The sequence below is a fragment of the Gadus macrocephalus genome, chromosome 21 (genome assembly GCF_031168955.1).
Source record: "Gadus macrocephalus chromosome 21, ASM3116895v1".
NCBI classification, from domain to species: Eukaryota; Metazoa; Chordata; class Actinopteri; order Gadiformes; family Gadidae; genus Gadus; species Gadus macrocephalus.
The window spans coordinates 12,346,641-12,365,668 of NC_082402.1; the positions used below are offsets into that span (position 1 = coordinate 12,346,641).

Genomic DNA, 19,028 nt, shown 5'->3' on the forward strand with positions numbered 1-19,028 from the left:
ACAATTATTCACTGCAGTGTGTTGAAATCCTTGATCATATTCGACTATATTTGTTTATATGATTATGTAGCACCTTTAAATGTTATGTTTTCAAATACATGTGAAGCAATTGACTACATAGACATGTTATAGTTACTTCCGATAACCATGGTCGATGTTCACCCATTTCCGCAAAGCGGACAGGTACCAGTCGGGGCTGTTATGGAACAAAAACTTGCTGAATTCAGGGCTCGGAGAAAGGCTGAAAACGCAACGAAAACAGTCGAAAGTACAGCCAACCAACCGCCCAAAACATCGACAGCATTAGACACGATTGAACCTACAAACGAAGCGGCACTACAGGCTCCCACGCAGGCCAGCATCACCAGCCCTTACATAGAGAGAGAAACGATCCAGGTCGAGGTAAGTTTCCCAAAGCAACATAATACATGTGGAACACTGTTAACTATATGTCCTTTGTGGATTACTCGGTCGTGGTGGGTGAGGTTTCACACACACACACACACACACACACACACACACACACACACACACACACACACACACACACACACACACACACACACACACTGCATTCTAACTTGAGATATGTAGGGCCCTTTCTGTTTTATGATAGGCTAAAGAGAATTGAGAACAATCAATATAATTTATCAATTTCTTAACATATATTTGATAGGGTTAACCCTAACCCCTTTTATTTAACATTACATTGTAATTGGTTGACTAAAAGCTATTCCATTCTGTAATAATATTTTAAAAAAAAACAACAATATGCCATTCTTTCCTACTCGTGATGTGTTTTGAGATTAATTAAACCCATGTGTCTACCTTTTGTAGGATAGGTCAGGGTGGACGCTGGACAGTGCTGTTGGAAGATGGATTGGTTCCAGCAGGCTTTGCTTCGATAATCGCACTTTATTTAAAGTGTTGCTGTGGCTTGTTCTTCTCGGACTCTTTGCTGAACTGGAATTCGGCCTTCCCTTTTTCGTCCTCTCCCTCTTCTACTGGATGTACCAAGGACTTCGCAGCCCGGCTGCACGACAACCCGGGGAACTGAGTGCTTATTCTGTGTTCAACCCTGACTGTCAGCCCATCCTCGGCGCTATAACTGTAGAGCAGTTAGAGGGAGAAATGGGTTACCATTCTCTATCTGGCTAACAGATTAAGAAATGAAAATTGTCCTGTTGGGAAAGAGTGCCTCAGAGTGATTTTTCTTTTTAAGTTATTGGACATGTAGTCACCCAGTTTTGTTGGGTTGTCACAATACGTCATAAATTAATATATTAAATAAAGCTCAATAAGCCACATCTATACAGAGTAGCATGTGTCTTTGTTGTTTTAAAATAACATACTTTACAAGATATTAAAGTATTTAGATAATGGGAAGACACCTGGTTTTTGCCTGATGTGAATTGAGTGATTTCTTGTTTCATGAAAAAATGAGTGGGACTTTCATGCAACCTGGTGGGCGTGCTTTGGACCCAACAGAGTCAACGTCATTACGCTACTTCCGGTCATGGCAAAGTCACACTCCTTCAGGTAGAAAAAAAAAATATGTATGGGTTTCAATGGAGAGAAAGTAATTATCTTCTGGTCCCAGTCTTTATATGCCCCGGATTACACATATGTTGTTTGTGGATTTAAATGATAATTTTTCATGTCAAGAGTTTGACCATTTATTGTGTAATTGTTCAGTGAAAGGCTGTAGAGCAGGCCTATTCAACTAGCGGCCCGTGGGCCAAATGCGGCCCCTCTTAATTTTTTTCTGGCCCGCAAGAGGTTGCATGCAAAAAATAAATAATATAAAGGAGAAACATAGTTGCAAGCAAATCAGGTTTCTGTGTGTAGCCGGTGATACTAGCCAGTATCAGTACCCCACAATCAGGAACTGGCATCACTTATTCTGACAATGTTTGGCTCAACCGATACGTGTGAGTCTAGCTTTCCTCATATGAATGCCATCAGAACAAGGGCACGTTGCTCCATGACCTATGAGAAGCTGCATGAGTCTCAGGATGAGCCAAACTAGGCAAACAAGGCCGTGCAATCTTTCTCACTGACTCACTGGCTCAAAATGTCTCATATGTACAGTAGTTCTGTTTTGTGATGATTCAAACAACATTGTTCATATCTAACGTGTCCAAAATATGTGAAACAAAATCTTTTAGAATGATACGATTAGAAGTGAAGAAGGAAGGAATGCATCTGACAAGTTTATTCCATGTAGTAGTACTATATATATTAAGTTAACACTACTTTAAGTACGATTTATTTGTAGCGATTCTTTCACGTAGTTTTACTATGTGTGGCCCATGAACCCCCAGTGGTTTTCCTTTTCGGAGGAAACACAATGAGAAATACTACACGTCTCGTATGTGCCGTCACGCTAACTGCGACTGGCGTGGACAAGACCGACAATCTCCCCATCGGCATAACTGAAACTCCACATCACATGCCCCAACTTTTAATGGTTTACACGTCTTTTGATGCTTTTACCCTCCCCTTTGAAAAAAACTAACATTATCAAACTTCTTCACGAAAATGTTTTCTTTGCATGAAAAATCGAGTCGCGAAGTCACGCCTCTTCCGGTAGAGCCCATGGGACCTATGAGATCGAAAAATATGAATGGGTTTGTGGATTTAAATGATAATTTTTCATGCAAAGAAAAAAAAAATCGTGAAGAAGTTTGATAATGTTAGGTTTTGTGTGAGGCCGCTTAGTGAACTACAGCTCTTCGCGGCTCATCATCCGCACTCAATTCAATTCAATTTTATTTGTATAGCCCTTAATCACCATTACAGTCTCAAAGGGCTTAACAGGCCAAATATTTGTGACACCCCCCTTTACCCATGCCCCCACACGGGCAAGAAAAAACTCCCTTGAATCAGCAAGGAAGAAATCTTGAGAAGAAACGCAGTGTAGGGGAGCCCTTCCAGGGATGGTCAGGAGTGCAATGGGTGCCACAATTGACATACAGGTAAATACATGCACATCATATTAAAATGATAAAAAACCGGTTCTGGCCGGTTATCCATGAGGAGAGTCCAGGCCTCCAGTCCAATACCCGCAACACGCTAGAACAGACAGAATAGTGAATTAGAACGGAAAAGTACATAGTGGGAATTAGGGCTGTAACGATACACAAATTCACGATTCGGTTTGCATCACGATTTTTGACCCACGGTTCGATACATCCCACGATTATTTTAAATTTAAAAAGCATTTTATTTAAACAACACTTAAATACCAATTATCTTAATGTAACATTTAATAACAAATAATTTGGAACACTGAACAGATTTGAACCGAAAGAATACTATTAAAGTATAGCTAAATTAATAAAGAAATAACCAAAGATTGCAGTTGGAGGATGCTTTTTGCTGGTAGGCATAATAGGGCCCCTTTAACTGTTTGGTTGGTTTATTCAAATATCCTTATTAGCGCTTCTTATTAGGCTATGTAGCTTAAATAATGACATCATCAGGCCGTATAGAATGCAACATGTTTAATAGCCTAACTTTCAATAGATGAGGAAAAACATGAACGTCGCAATAACGAGGCATAGTGTTACGAGTAGCATGTGTGCGGGAGAATGGCAGTGTGCCTATGCGTGTGTGAGTGACGTCAGCGAGTGAGTGGACGACCGAGGAGAGCGAGCGGTAGCGCGTGTCTAGTGAAGAAGCGAACGAGTCCGGTAGAATAAAGTACCCATCCTGTCAATAATCGGTGGCCGCTTCATTCCGACCTATAAGCAGACAAACTGCCAGTCAAATCACACAAAACAATAGAGACAGGATCACACAGGCAATTTTTTTCGCGCTTGGCCCACTCTGGATAAATGTCGTTCATATCGCATATGAGGACTTCGACGGCTGTGGAGAAATGCAATCCTCCGTAGCCACGGAGAGCTGTGATCACAGAGAGGGCATCTCGTCACATATTTACGGCATCGATAGGAGGGGGCGCTGTCAGCAGACTATTATTTAGACAAATCATTAGCAAATTTCAATCTGACAATTTGACCGAAGAGTTAGAAAGGGCATATCGCGCTTCTGCCTTCTCACACCGAGACAGGTTCGTGGCTTTGAGTATCGCGATTTTCGGTTTGATACGCGTATCGTTACAGCCCTAGTGGGAATGTATAATGTAATAAGAAAAGCACAAGCAAACAGAGTAGTCTTCACTTCACATCTGTCATTTTCACACTCCAAATGCAAGATTATAGAGGTGCGTTTTGAGCTTTCCTTTGAATAGCTCCACAGAGTCAGCTTCCCTGATCACTGATGGCAGCCTATTCCATAGGAAGGGGGCTCGATAAGCAAACGCTCTCTGTCCAGCCGATTTCTTTTTAACCTTCGGCAATGAAAGAAGGCCCGCTCCCGAAGACCGGAGGGACCGAGAAGGACTATAAGGAATAATCAGGTCCTTCAGGTAGGATGGAGATAATCCATGCAAGGCTTTATAGGTTAGCAATAGCACCTTAAAGTCTGATCTGAAAGTTATTGGTAGCCAGTGTAAAGAGGCGAGAATAGGTGTAATATGATCAAACTTTCTCGTTCTGGTCAGCAGTCTAGCTGCCGCATTGTGTACCAGCTGTAGACTTTTTGTGGTAGAGTTCGGTAATCCCGAGAACAGTGCATTGCAATAGTCCAGTCTTGACGAAACAAATGCATGAATCAGTGTCTCTGCATCCACTGCAGATAACATTGGTCTGATTCTTGCAATGTTTCTCAGATGGAAAAAGGCAATTCTAGTTATACTTCTTATATGTTGGTCAAAGCATAATTGAGGGTCAAACAGGACACCAAGATTTTTGACGGACGCACTCTGTGGGATGGCGAAGCCATCCAACCACAGAGAGACATCCTCAAACTCTTCCCGGTCCCGCTTCGAGTCGATAACTATCAGCTCTGTCTTCCCAGAATTAAGCTGTAGGAAGTTTTGTGACATCCAGCCCTTCACAGCAGCCAGACAGGACTCAACCCTTTGAATCTGGGCCGAGTCCCCGGAATCTACAGGAATGTAGAGCTGGGTGTCATCCGCATAGCAATGGAAACTAATTCCGAAGCTGCGGATAACGTCGCCCAGGGGAAGCATGTAAATTGCAAAAAGTAATGGACCAAGAACCGACCCTTGTGGTACACCGAAGCGTAATTTACAGTGCTTTGATTCTGCACCCTCATGAAACACAAATTGGGTTCTATCTGTGAGGTATGATTCAAGCCAACCAAGAGCCGTACCCCCGAAACCAACATAGTGCTCAAGACGGTGCAGAAGAGTGCTGTGGTCGATCGTATCAAACGCAGCGCTCAGATCCAAGCTTGTATTTTTATCCAAAGCTAAAAGGATGTAATTTACAACTCTTGTAATAGCAGTTTCAGTTGAGTGGAAATTCCTGAACCCCGACTGGAAAGGTTCAAAGAGATTGTTCCTCGTCAGATAATCAACGATTTGCTTTGCTACAATCCTTTCCTGTACCTTGGACAGGAAGGGCAGATTCGATATAGGCCGATAGTTCCTGACCAATTCAGGATCTAGGCCAGGCTTTTTGAGTAGCGGTTTTAACACCGCAGCCTTGAAATTGGAGGGAACAATTCCTGTTGAAAATGAAAGATTCATAAGCGAGAGGATTGCAGGCCCCACCGTTGGAAGAAGTTCCTTAAGAACCCTGGAAGGGAGAGGATCCAACATACAAGTTGTTGGCTTTGATGCCTTTATCACCCTTTCAAGTTCCACCAAAGGAATTGCCTTGAACTCCAAGAGAGTTGCGTCAGAGTTCACCATCCTACTTGGCAGGACCCCATCCTGCCCCACAGGATGTGTAGGATTAGCCGCACGGCAAGCATCAATTTCCTCTCTAATTGATTGAATCTTATTCTCAAAGAAATCCATGAATTCACCTGCCACGATCGATGAGCCTACGGTCTGAGTTTGTTTCTGAGTGAGACTCCTCACCGTGTCAAAAAGAAACTTAGGATTGTTTCTATTCAAATTGATGATACTGGAAAAGTAGGCATTCCTGGCAATAGTCAGCGCACCCTTATAGGTGAGCAGACTGTTATGCCATGCAAGATGAAAGACCTCAAGTTTAGTCGAGCGCCATTTGCATTCAAGGATCCCGCAATTTCGCTTCAAAATGCGCGTTTCTGCATTAAACCAGGGGGCTGGTTTTTTCAATGTTCGTTTTTTAGTTACGTTCGGAGCAACTGAATCAATGGCAACAGACAAGGCAATGTTGAGGTCATCAGTAAGGCACTCCACAGAACCACTATAGTTACGGAGAGGTGCAAGTGAACCAGATAACTTATCTGCCATAGCTGTAATGGTTGCAGGTGTGATGCGGCGACAGCTGAAAGTAGCTTGCTGATCGTCGCAGGGGCAGGATACCACCACCTGGAAAGTGAGCAAAAAGTGGTCTGATAAAGCTGAGGTGTAGGAAGAGACCACTAGCTGTGAAATGTCTACACCGCGGGTCAGAACGAGATCCAGCGTGTTTCCACCGATGTGGGTTGGGTGCTGGACGAGCTGTTTGAAGCCAAGCGTATCTGTAATGGACAGAAAAGCCCTTGCGAGGGCATCAGACGGGTTATTCACATGAATGTTGAAATCCCCAATAAGCAAAATATTGTCTGAGTATGTAGCCAGATCAGCTGCAAAGTCAGAAAACTCATCAACAAAAACTGAATACGGTCCTGGGGGACGGTATACTACAGCTAAAACGAAAGAGTCTGGAACTCGTTTCGCTTCTCGGGGAGCTGAGGTGCAGAGCGCTAGCACCTCAAAGGATCTGAAAATATATCTATTCTTTGGCTTTAAATTAAGCTTAGAATTAGATAACAGGGCTACTCCACCACCTTTCTTAACTTCTCTAGATTCTTGGGTGCTAACGTAATGGGGTGGAGTAGCTTCGTTTAGGGCTAGAAACTCATCTGGTTTTAACCAGGTTTCACAAAGCCCCAGTATGTCGATCTTTTTATCAATAATTAGATCATGGACCAAGAGCGCCTTCGATGAAAGCGACCTTATGTTCATGAACCCTATTCTGAGTGCTTCCTTTTTATTATTTTCAGAGGGAGTCCGGTTAACACTCAGCTCTGAAGCGGTCAAGGGGATGCCGCGGTTTCGACATACTGATTGCGGCCCTCGCCTGCGGGTTTTACACCTCGAGACAGCGCGAGGCCGCACCACCGTACATATAGGTACAGCGTTATTTTCAGAGGGAGTCTGGTTAACACTCAGCTCTGAGGCGATCAATGGGATCGCGAGAATTCTACATACTGGTCGCGGCCCTCGCCTGCGGGTTTTACACCTCGAGACAGTGCGAGGCCGCACCACCGTACATAGGATAGGTACAGTGTTAATTTCAGGGGGAGTCCGGTTAGTTGTTAGTATTTGATTTGACGTGCGGTTTATCATGCGATTTGCCATGCGATTTTGCACACCTGTACTAGGTACAGCGTTAATTTCAGAGGGAGTGCGGTTAACACTCAGCTCTGTCATGCGATTTAACATGCGATTTTGCACGACCGTACATATAGGTACAGCCTTAATTTCAGAGGGAGTGCGGTTAACACTCTGCTCTGTCATGCGATTTACCATGCGATTTGACATGCGATTTTGCACCACCGTACATATAGGTACAGCGTTAATTGCAGAGGGAGTCCGGTTAACACTCAGCTCTGAAACAATTGGTGCAATAGATCCTGGTTCAGCTAACCCATCTGCTGTTCTAGACTCTGTTCTAGACTCTGCAACGTAGACTATCATGTTGCTAGCAGGTTTGCTAAACTCCTGCAGCCCAGCGTGCTGTGAGTGGATGAGTCACGCCTGACTAAGACATCTATCTATGTTTTTTTACATAATTGCGGCGCCTAACCCAGTAGGGTGTAGGCCGTCTCTCATGAGCACACCAGGGCGACCCCACAGGGAGGGCCAGTTATCTATGAAACCAAAGCCCTGCTCTGAACTATATCGTGCCAGCCAGCGATTTAGAGACAATAATCTACTATAACGCTCATCATTACCCTTATCGGGCAGAGGGCCAGAGAGAATTAATCGATGCCGACACATCTTACTGGCGAAGTCACAAAGCCTAGCTATGTTGCTTTTTGTGACCTCAGTTTGTCTTGTCCTAGCATCGTTGGTGCCGACATGGACTACAATGTTGTCGAAACTAGTGTGTCGGTGTTTGGTGCATCTAATCTAACTCCGTATGAGGTCTGACCGCATGTCAGCACCCTAAATTTAGCTTCAATGTCGGGAGCCCTGGCCCCAGGTAGGCAAATAACTTTCGCTGGCGAGTGTAGCCTAACTTTACGTGTAACAGAGTCACCTATGACTAGCGTTTTTACCCCCGAAAAAGACTTGCGAGGCAGGGTACTGACCGCAACCTGCCTCGCAAGTGGTGCTGCCGACAGGATTGCCTTGACGGAGTCACTGCTAACGATAGCGTTAGCTCCACGAGTCCGCCTGGCGGGTCTCTCCTCTATACTTTCTGGAGTATCTGTTTTCTTTATGCTCGCTACCCTTTCCTCCTCTAACTGACAGATACGTCTCTCTAGCAGAGCTATCTTATCCATGAGAAAGTCAGAGCAAGAACAAGAACAACCGGAATCCATGCTTAACGTGGTTTGATGCAGACGGAGCTCCAGCGAGGAAACAGCGAATACAATACAGAGTATGCAGAACAGGTCACAGCTATAAATACCGAAAATAGATACAAACCGAGATAGCAGGTCGACGCTAAGCGTCCTGCTAACCTAACCAAACAAACCAAACCGGCAACCCGGAAGTTGTGTCTGCGGCGTCACACGGCTGCGTCTGCGGCGTCACACGGCAGCCTCGGGTCAGCCCTGTAGAGAGAGAGCACAGGTTACGGGCATGTGCAGGGCCGTCGATAAGGGGTGAAAGGTGATGACGATTCAGGGGGCCCACAGCTCAGGGGGGGCCCACAAAAAAAAACAAAAATAAATTTTTATTTTAAAATATTACTTTATCACCAGCCCATAGTACCCCCCCCCCGTCCCCCCCCGTCCCCGTCCCCCGTCCCCCGTCAACAATTATTGTTCTCCCCGGTCAACAATTGCTCCTTCCACCCCCCCCCCCCCCCCCCCGTCAACAATTCAGCGCAGGGGGGCTCATCAGTAAATCTTGTCTAGGGGCCCAGGAATTGTAGCAACGGCCCTGGGCATGTGTGTGTGCACTCACTCCGGTACAGACATGGTGATCTCTCTGCTCCACTTCACCGCTTTTTTCCAAGGGGAGGATAAAAGCATCGAAAGCGGTGAAAACCATTATAAGTCGGGGCATGTGGAGAGTTTCAGTTATGCCGATGGGGAGATTGTCGGTCTTGTCCACGCCGGTCGCAGGGAGCGTGACGTCACATACGAGACGTCTAGTCTTTCTCATTGTGTTTTCTCTACCGCCTTTAACTGAACAATTGCACAATAAACGGTCAAACTCTTGGCATGAAAAATTATCATTTAAATCCACAAACAACATATGTGTAATCCGGGGCATATAAAGACAGGGACCAGAAGATAATTACTTTCTCTCCATTGAAACCCATTCATATTTTCCCCATGGGCTCTACCGGAAAAGGCGTGACTTCGCCACTATTGAGCTCTGGCGAAACAGGTAGCTGCTTCTGCCGTACACATCAGGGACGGAAGATATATCGCAACATCTTTTTGACTTTTGCCCCAGCAGTAAGTCCAGTAATTCGCTCTCATATGTATCTATTTGTCTCTATTGTAAGTTCCTTGTTTATAATCAACTGCATCCTGCTACTATAAGCTGTTAAAATATTCTTTAGGCATGAACAGTTATCTTTGGAAAATATGATTATTTTCTCCGATATGAGATTGTTTTCGAATATCCAAGACGTCCCCCTCCTACGATCTGTCGTCACAACACGATCTTAGTCCGTAAGGTGGGAGGAGGTGCCGACCTCGGCAGAACCATGGGGAAACATGACATATAACTATTCTCCATTAATTTAGCGATGAATAGAAACCCTGCGGTTGTGATGCGCCTGGTGGCCTCAGCCTACGCCGTGGCCGAGAGAGCCGGGTCCATCGTGAGGAACGTGCTCCAGAGCGGGGAGCTGGGCATTGTGGAAAAGGTCAGTGTCCATTTGATTGACCTGTTTGTTTACCTTCAACATGAGTAGGTTGTGATTGATAACATATATGAATCACAATGCAACCATTGTTTTGGAATCATTGAAAAATGGTTTAGGAAAATTACTGAACATGGGATGCAAAAAATATAATTTTTTGTTTGCAACCAATGGGAAGTTATTTGTATGGAAGCAACGCACCTTATTGTTTTGAATGTTTTTTTTAATCTAAATGTAGTCACCATTGAATTCATACAATTCGAATATTATGCTTTGAAAACATAGTCATCTGAATTTATTCGATTTGAAGTCACCTCTTCTAACATGGCATTTCGAGTTGAACCATTTCCTAATCAAATTTCTATCTTGAAATCCATAGCTATAGCAACTAAAATAAAATGTTTTGCTACAGTTTACACACACACACACACACACACACACACACACACACACACACACACACACACACACACACACACACACACACACACACACACACACACAAGAATAGCAAGTATAGCAACTAAGTATATGGGGACAGGTGATGCAGTAGAATGATGAGTGTTTTTCTAACAGTATAAAAATGTTACTTAAGTAATTCTGCTTGTGATTGACAGACCGGAGCCAATGACCTTCAGACTCTGGCAGACAGACTGGCTCAGCAGAGCATATGTGCCTCTCTGTCCAAACACTTCCCTAAAATTACCATCATTGGAGAGGAGGTGAGCTATTGTCACGTGTGTCCCTCTCTGGTGCTGCTTAGGACTTGTTACTCCACCCTCACTATAATGTCATAACATTGTCATAAAGTAAATTCATGCTCTCTATGGCCACAGGAGTCAACCATAAACATGTCTTTCTGCAGGACCTTCCTGAAGAGGAGCCAAGGGCAGACCTCATGGAGGAGGGCCAGGAGGACGTTATCCTCCAGAAGTGCTGTCCCTCAGAGTATAAAGACCTGAAGGAGGAGGAGGTAAGAGGAGCAGACACGCCTTGTAATGTAAGAATGCGTGGTGATTCAAGTAATGGGCACATAGCCTTGATGAGCCACAACTCAACACGCAATGCTAAAAAAGGTTTCAAAGTCCAATGTGGGAATTCAAATACATACTATACTCTTTGTAGTCGTTAGGAGGCTGCAGCATCCTTGGTCTGATACTTGAGGCTAGTTAACTGTAACAGTTTGCTTATGCTGCTCCTAAACCATTGTCTTGCTTTCAGCTGGTAGTATGGGTCGATCCACTTGATGGTACCAAGGAGTATACAGAGGGTAAGGTCTTCCTGCATTCTCTCTGGTTTATATCTTTATACGATACCCTATGTTTTAAACTTGCTTGCATCAATGTTGCCCCTGACATGGATGCCATAGATTTGCATGGCGGCATGCTGATACAGTATGTCACCGGATTGCTCTATCATAACACTGCACACACTGGGCTGTGTATTTCGCTTCGGCCCTCTACCACGTCTGACTGCGGAGCCTTACCCTTTTGATGTTTCAGTGTGAGGGAGGTGTTGGATCGATCAGTCCCCTAGAGCGCACGTTGAGCTGGATCCACTGTTTGCATGATCTTATTGGATTAAGAACTAGTCTGCACTGTGGGACCCCAGTTATCTGACCTCCTGGTAATACGCTCCTCCAGGGCTACTGGACAACGTGACGGTACTGATCGGTATCTCGTACGGAGGCAAGGCCATCGCCGGGGTCATCAACCAGCCTTTCTACAACTACCAGGTACCCCCATAATCACGAAGATAATAAGAACTTCTTGCCGTTTGTCAAAGACGTCCCCCCCCTACGATCAGGGGTCACAACACGTTTTCATCGTTCAGGTGGGAGGAGGCGCTGACCTGGGCAGAACCATGTGGGGCGTGCTGGGACTGGGCACGTTTGGAATTGAGGTGAAGGAAGTCCCGGGTGACAGACGCATCGTCACCACCACTCGTTCCCATAGCAACAAGGTAGTGACCGACTGCGTGGATGCCATGGAGCCCCATGAGGTCATCAGAGTGGGCGGAGCTGGAAACAAGGTGAGCCGGACCAATTTGTTATAAGGCTGTGATTGCCAATGCAAATACGTCAACGCCCATATTGACTTACCATCAGACCTACTGTCGGGCTGTTCCTGTAACATGTGATTAGATTGTGTATATCTAAATAAGAGAATTACATTGCCCTCATCAATACTTTGCAGATAATCCAGCTAATTGAGGGGAAGGCCTCTGCCTATGTCTTTGCGAGTCCAGGATGTAAGAAGTGGGATACTTGTGCCACTGAGGCCATCCTGCATGCTGTGGGAGGTAAAACAGAATTTGTTCTGTTAAATTGCTAAACAGAGCAAAACGTTTAGCCTCTGATACCTGTATCTTCGGTAATCACGCTTAACTTTGTTATATTAAAAGTATAAATGTTTTCCTTATAGGGATGTTTTTACTAATGTCAATGCTGTTATTTATATACATATTATAAGATCAAAATAAATCTGTCATAAATAAAGTGTCACATGACACAGGTATCCAGAAGTTAATGGAAGAAATGTTAATATCTGCAGTTTCGTACCCCAGTTTTACTCACCTTAGCTTGTTAAAGAGTTTTATGTAAAAACGGAACATATATGTATATGGTTGACTTTCCTTTCTCATTCACCTTTCTGTGCCCCTGTAGGTAAGCTGACAGACATGCATGGCAATGACTACCGCTATGATGCTAATGTGAAGCACATGAACTCAGCGGGCGTGTTGGCCACGCTCCACAACCACCAGTACTATGTCAACAGAGTGCCCCAGTCAGTGCGCTCAGCCCTGAAGCAGGACTGACACCTGGAGCCTCAGGAGAAAAATCGGTGCAATTTAAATTGACTCCTCTGGCGGTCTCGATGATAGCGAGAAGGTTGGTTCGATGAAGAAGAAATGGGTCTGACAGCTGATTGGTTGATGTCTTTAATATGTGAATGACAATATTGATACGAGGGCATGTATAACCTCATGCAGACATGAAAATATAAAGTGTATCTTTTATAATGCCAAGTCACACTGCTTTTGACACCAGAATCAATAGGTGTTGTCATGAACTGTACAGACGGTTTGCAATGTAATAAAGGAGTACTGCATTTTCAGATGTTTTGTACAATGAAATCAGCACTAGTGCATACTGGATGCAACTTTGATCACCTTATGCTTCTTTAATGTTAATTTTAACCGAACTTTCAGAATTTAATATCTTGGAATTTTCATTCATTTGATTCCAAGCTGAATTACCATTCCATTCAATTGTTCAATCGAATCGAAAATATTACCCACACAATCTAATTTACCAAGTTTGAAACAAACCTGTACAAATCTTAAAATTGTTCACACAACTGTTCCCAACTTGAAGACCAAATAGATTCACACGGCAAATTCAAGATTAAAATAAATAAGACTCAAAAAAGGTGAAGGTTACCTCTGTGTGATGAAAATTATCTACTAAATAACCACTAGATGGGAGTAAAGAACTGTGATGCAAACAACAAATTGCGTTCACTTTACTTTCTGCGTGCTTGCGTATATTGTCCTGCGGTGACCAGTGGCATTGAAGGGCAATGGAAGAAGACTGTCCAACGCCTAATACTGTACATAACTGTATGCGGTTCTTCAAATGTGATAATGGTGAGCTGAGATCACCTTTCAAAAATGGTAGCAATAAATATATGGGCAAGTACAAAAACTGAGCTGGTGTATCAAGAACGTAAGGACTTCCAAGTACTGCACAAGTACCATGCTGTATAGATTAATCGTAATGAACTGATGGTGCCCCATTACTGCTCTATAAGTGACATACATTTTCCAATATGGATTTGATCAAATTGGTTTCCTCCCTTTGCATCAATGCTTCAAATTGCTTTGTTTTTACTATTTTTGTAATCAGGAATGTATTCCAACTTGAGGAACAAAGAAATTGGAGTTAATTCTTAAAACCAGTTGATTAATGCTCATCTATTACATTAAGCAGATGGCCTAACCAACGTCATTTATGGTTACATTTATTATCAATCAACAGGTGTAATTTACTGTACACCATATGTATGGACAATGTTGGCAACCCCATTAAAGTACATGGATCAGAATAAGAGTTCACATTCGGGAGAGACCCATTGGTCTGGAGGAACACAAGTTTGAATTCACTGGCGCACAACCGCCACACCTTCTCAATCACAAGCGCACACTCAGCAACCACACAACCGTCCTCAAAGTTACAATGCCATGAACACATGAGGCCCGGGGCCATCTGTTCCACATGTTTGGCCGTTCCACACGGGGTGAATCTCATATTGCTCAAAGGACTAATGGTTTAAGGGCTAAGCAACACGTTTTATTGCATAAAAAATACTTTACACGAGTAAATTAACGGAAAACACCCAACAAACAAGCAAATCATTTCCACACGGTATGATCAGTTTACACCTGAACAATGCTGGCTGAGAGCAGAGGCGGAGGTGTCTGGAACAGGGTCGGGGATGGGGGGCATGGGGGACGGGTTGGGGCCAGCTGCTCACCTTTTCTTGGGGGCTTGAGCGGTTCGAGGGGGGGTGACGGGACGCCCCGAGGTCACCCCGCCATACTGGTACTTGGCTTTCTTCTCCGAGGGCTTCAGGATCTGAAACGCAGGTTTTCAAGTGAATTAAGGTCAATATCGGTTCCTACGGACACTCATTTAGAGTCAATATTTACAACATATTTGACAGTTCTATTTGACATCAGCCACTTTGGCTATGTGTCTCTAAACGCTGAGTTGGTCCCATTTTGTTTTTCTCCGAGGGCTTAAAACTGCACAGTATAACTTTTCAACGCTCACTCCATTAAAAATGACTAAACTAGAACGTTTCTCCAGACCAAATGGTTCCCCCCCAGGAGCCCATCCACCCAGGGAGCTCTGCTTATGGGAGACCATAGTGCAGGGTGAAGGTAAGACGGTGGGGCCTGTTGAGGCCTTCCTTTGGAGCCGGATTCTTACCTGGAACGAGCACATTAGAGACTCGTCCACGCTCATCATGCCCCCGGCATTGTCAAACTCCCCGCAGTAGTTGGGAGCAGAGAACAGCGTCACCAGCTGCCGCTTGGCAAAGAACTCGTAGCCATCTTCTACGACCTAAGGGCCCGAAACACAGGGGGTCAACCATAAGAACCACAGGGCCCTAGGGATAGATCTGAAGAGATGCAATACACACACACACACACACACACACACACACACACACACACACACACACACACACACACACACACACACACACACACACACACACACACACACACACACACACTTCACATTGACAATTTGAGTATATCGTCTTATTCATTTACGTTTCATGTGGTCAAATCATTGTGGTCTGTCCAATATTACTATCCTGATATTATAATATAATGATACTATCTATGGTAATCACAGTTACTATCCTTTATATCAGTTTGTTTACCATGGATCACATTGATTCAGGGAGTTTTCTATTCAAGTCAATGAGACTAAACTGTTAAATTCTTTAGCACAATGTATCCTTTGTACACCCCCCCCCCCCCCCCCCCCCCCTGCTCTTAATCATATTCTCAATCAACACATGCAAGCTCTAATGGCAGCACAGCCCCTCAGTTTCACCTGGTGGGCTCGACAGATGAGGTCCAGGTCGTGGCGGTTGAGGAACTTGCTGACCACGTCGGCGCCAAAGGTGAAGGAGACGCCGCGGTCGTTCTCCCCCCAGCCCTGCACGTCCTTGTCCGGGTCCGACCACAGCAGGTCACACAGCAGGCCTTCAGGGGAGGATAAGGGGACTATAAACCAAGTCTCATACCAACAACAACCACACATGCAGTTCCAATCCTAGATATGATAACACTTAATTTATGGAATTGTATTAAGTCTTTCTTCACATTCAAATTTGCCACGTCATTTACTTAACTGAAATTGTTATTGGCTGCCCTTTATAAAAGTAGAAGGAGCTCAGGACAGATTTTCCTGAGGTCAGAAGAATGTACCCCAGAGTCCCTCAGAGTTTTCCAAAATGAATAACAGACCTGTATCAGGGACATCCGTGGGTCTCATGATGCGTCTAATTTGCTCCATGGACTGCAGATCAGGCGACAGCCCTGGTGGTTTGGGAGAACAGTGTCAGTCATGTAAATCATTACCCACGGCAGAGGTGCCAAACTGAAGTGACAATGTGTAGGATTAATTTATATAGTTATTCATTTTTCAAGGTTAAATGACCCTGATATATCGTAGTACATGCTGATGGCTACAAACAGCAACAATGCATTTCACACTATACATAATACACATCTAATTATTTTTACATTAGTTTAATTCACTTTCAGTTCACAGAAATATAACTAACCATGACAAACACTGCAAAACTTGGAATGTATTTGAATGAATGAATTCAAAGTATACAACAGTATTCCCTTACCTCCATGACAACAGAAGATCTTTTCATCTATAATGGCTGCAATGGGCAAGCAGTTGAAACAGTCTGTAAAGGTCTTCCAGAGCTTAATGTTGAACCGGCGCTTGCCTGAAAATGAAAAACACGGGCAGAATTTGAATAGATGCTGTGCCTGTAGAAGAGATGATGCAACTGACAAAATAAGCTTGCAAGACTTTGAATTGGGAAATAATATCGGCCTACAGATAGAAAAAAAGTTGTCGATTTTTCAGAACCAAGTCTACTCCTAATGTGGACTTGAACAACTGTTACATTAAGCCCCCCAGCCCGAATCTCACACTCATCGTAGAAGCCGTAGATGCGGTTGATTGAGGCACATTCGTGGTTGCCGCGCAGCAGGAAGAAGTTCTCGGGGTACTTGACCTTGTAGGCCAGCAGCAGGCAGATGGTCTCCAGGGACTGCTTCCCCCGGTCCACATAGTCCCCCAGGAACAGGTAGTTAGCCTCGGGCGGGAAGCCCCCGTACTCAAACAGCCGCAGCAGGTCTGTGTACTGGCCATGGATGTCGCCTGGTACAAAAAGCGGCAGAACACCCCTGCTTTAATATTCCACTCACATTTTTTTTTTTTTAATCGTGATTTAGGTGCAGATGAAATGAGAGAGGAGAGGAAAATGAAAGATCATCCCTGACTTCTGCACAGAAACAATTTCCAAAACGCAAGATTATTAATTAATAAGGATCATTTACTGACATGATAGATTTTATGGACTACTTTTAGCTGGCAAGGGAAGGAGTTTGAAATAGTTAAAGATATGAGTTTCGGCTTTAAGGAAAGAAATGCATTGGTTTAACCTTTTGTGGATCTGTTTAAGCATCCAAAAATGCAAATGGTTTTCACAGGCATCCATTCACATTTAGCTTGGGAATGTACACACACACACACACACACACACACACACACACACACACACACACACACACACACACACACACACACACACACACACACACACACACACACACACACACAAATAATGGAACTTTTGCATTGGTGTTGAGTGTATGATGAGTGTTTACAGTTGGTTATAGTAGACTAGACTACCTACCACAGATTTTGAGTGGCGCCTCCAGCTCTAACAGTATAGGCTGGCTGAGGAAGATCTCCCTCGACTTGATGCAGAGCCCACGCACCTCTGCCTCCGTCATCTGCACTATCTTCCCAGGACGACATCCTCGCACTACAAGACCAAAGGGCTATGCAGTCAATGTTCAAGCACACAGCAATGCCAGGGAGTAATTATGGATGACCACTACTGTTATAATAACAATAATAATAATAATAATAATAATAATAGGTATCCACAGTATCACTGTGCAGTGTGCATGCCTAATAATTCAAGGTCTGTCTGCACCATATTGCCTGTAGTTTTAAGAAAACCAAAACAGAATGATAACGGTTTATCCTTCCAACCTCCACTAAGCCTTGCATGGAATTGACCTAGTGAGAAGGCAGCAATTTTCCGCTAGTAAAATTAACCCAGCTTGAAAGAAGTAAAGACGAGTCATGCTCGTGGTTCATGATCATGTTTATGAAGTTGGTTTATTAGAAGTACTCTGTATCCCAGCAAAATAACTATTAAGTGTCTGTCCAGAGCAGCCCTCGATGTTGTCCTTCTGAAAGGGGGTGTGTCCCGTGGGCAGTTGCTAGCAGTCCTGCTAACAACAAGGCCTGACAACGTAATAAAGCCAACCATACACAAAGCTCACTTGCCTGGCTATCATCTGAAAACAACATTCAGCGTTGTATTATAAATTGATAATTACATTTAGAGTTATTCGGACTTGATCTTTTCCCCAATTCTCTAATTTAAACGAGATTTGTGTGGGGGAAACTAGCTTCACGTTAGCAGATGCAGCTGTTAGCAGCATGCTAACGGTTGTCAACGGAATAACACATTGTTAAGGGGTTTTAAAATACAATTTTGCTGCCCATGAAAACAATAACAAGAATATCAAATCGCTCTTTAAATGTAAGCTAAATCAACGGGTCTGTAAGGCTACACTACCTTCCAGCAATCGAGAGATGATGCTGTCAACGTTCAGCTCAGTCTCCGCCATGTCTCTGCTACCTGCTGCCCACTGTGTGTTCAGCCGGTGGCCACGACCTTCTAGGAAACCCTGTTCTACACCTACCAATAGTCACATCGCGAAAAATAACCTTTTAAAATCAATCATCCTTCAACCTTTATATTATTTACAAAAATACAAAGAAAAGTTAATCATACAGCAATATACAACTTTTAGTCACCCTTAAGGCATTGCTTTAAATTGGGAGTGCTCTCAATAGGTCTAATCAATGAATACATTATACCAATAATAAATCATATAAAACTCAATATCCTTCATAAAACCTTTATTGTAATGAATGACCTAAGTTGCATAATTAATTATAATGTCCAATTAACACATCTTGGGGAAAAAAACATTCCC

At 43.8% G+C, this 19,028-nt stretch overlaps 3 protein-coding genes across 3 annotated transcripts; 2 read left to right on the forward strand and 1 right to left on the reverse strand.

Moving 5' to 3' along the window:
- On the forward strand, window positions 1-1,307 carry saysd1 (SAYSVFN motif domain containing 1). Its single transcript, XM_060041671.1, has 2 exons — window positions 1-402; window positions 838-1,307. The coding sequence occupies exons 1-2, from the start codon at window positions 148-150 to the stop codon at window positions 1,156-1,158; spliced, it is 576 nt and encodes a 191-aa protein (XP_059897654.1). The 5' UTR covers window positions 1-147; the 3' UTR covers window positions 1,159-1,307.
- An 8,316-nt stretch (window positions 1,308-9,623) lies between these two features.
- bpnt1 (bisphosphate nucleotidase 1) lies at window positions 9,624-13,237 on the forward strand. Its single transcript, XM_060041670.1, has 9 exons — window positions 9,624-9,708; window positions 10,003-10,124; window positions 10,739-10,843; window positions 10,987-11,094; window positions 11,343-11,391; window positions 11,765-11,856; window positions 11,955-12,152; window positions 12,317-12,422; window positions 12,787-13,237. The coding sequence occupies exons 2-9, from the start codon at window positions 10,005-10,007 to the stop codon at window positions 12,936-12,938; spliced, it is 930 nt and encodes a 309-aa protein (XP_059897653.1). The 5' UTR covers window positions 9,624-9,708; window positions 10,003-10,004; the 3' UTR covers window positions 12,939-13,237.
- LOC132449837 (serine/threonine-protein phosphatase PP1-beta catalytic subunit-like) lies at window positions 13,049-18,766 on the reverse strand. Its single transcript, XM_060041669.1, has 8 exons — window positions 18,605-18,766; window positions 17,645-17,776; window positions 16,876-17,106; window positions 16,562-16,666; window positions 16,170-16,241; window positions 15,754-15,905; window positions 15,115-15,249; window positions 13,049-14,757 (listed from the first exon to the last, which is right to left on the reverse strand). The coding sequence occupies exons 1-8, from the start codon at window positions 18,654-18,656 to the stop codon at window positions 14,653-14,655; spliced, it is 984 nt and encodes a 327-aa protein (XP_059897652.1). The 5' UTR covers window positions 18,657-18,766; the 3' UTR covers window positions 13,049-14,652.
- Between the last annotated feature and the right edge of the window lie 262 nt (window positions 18,767-19,028).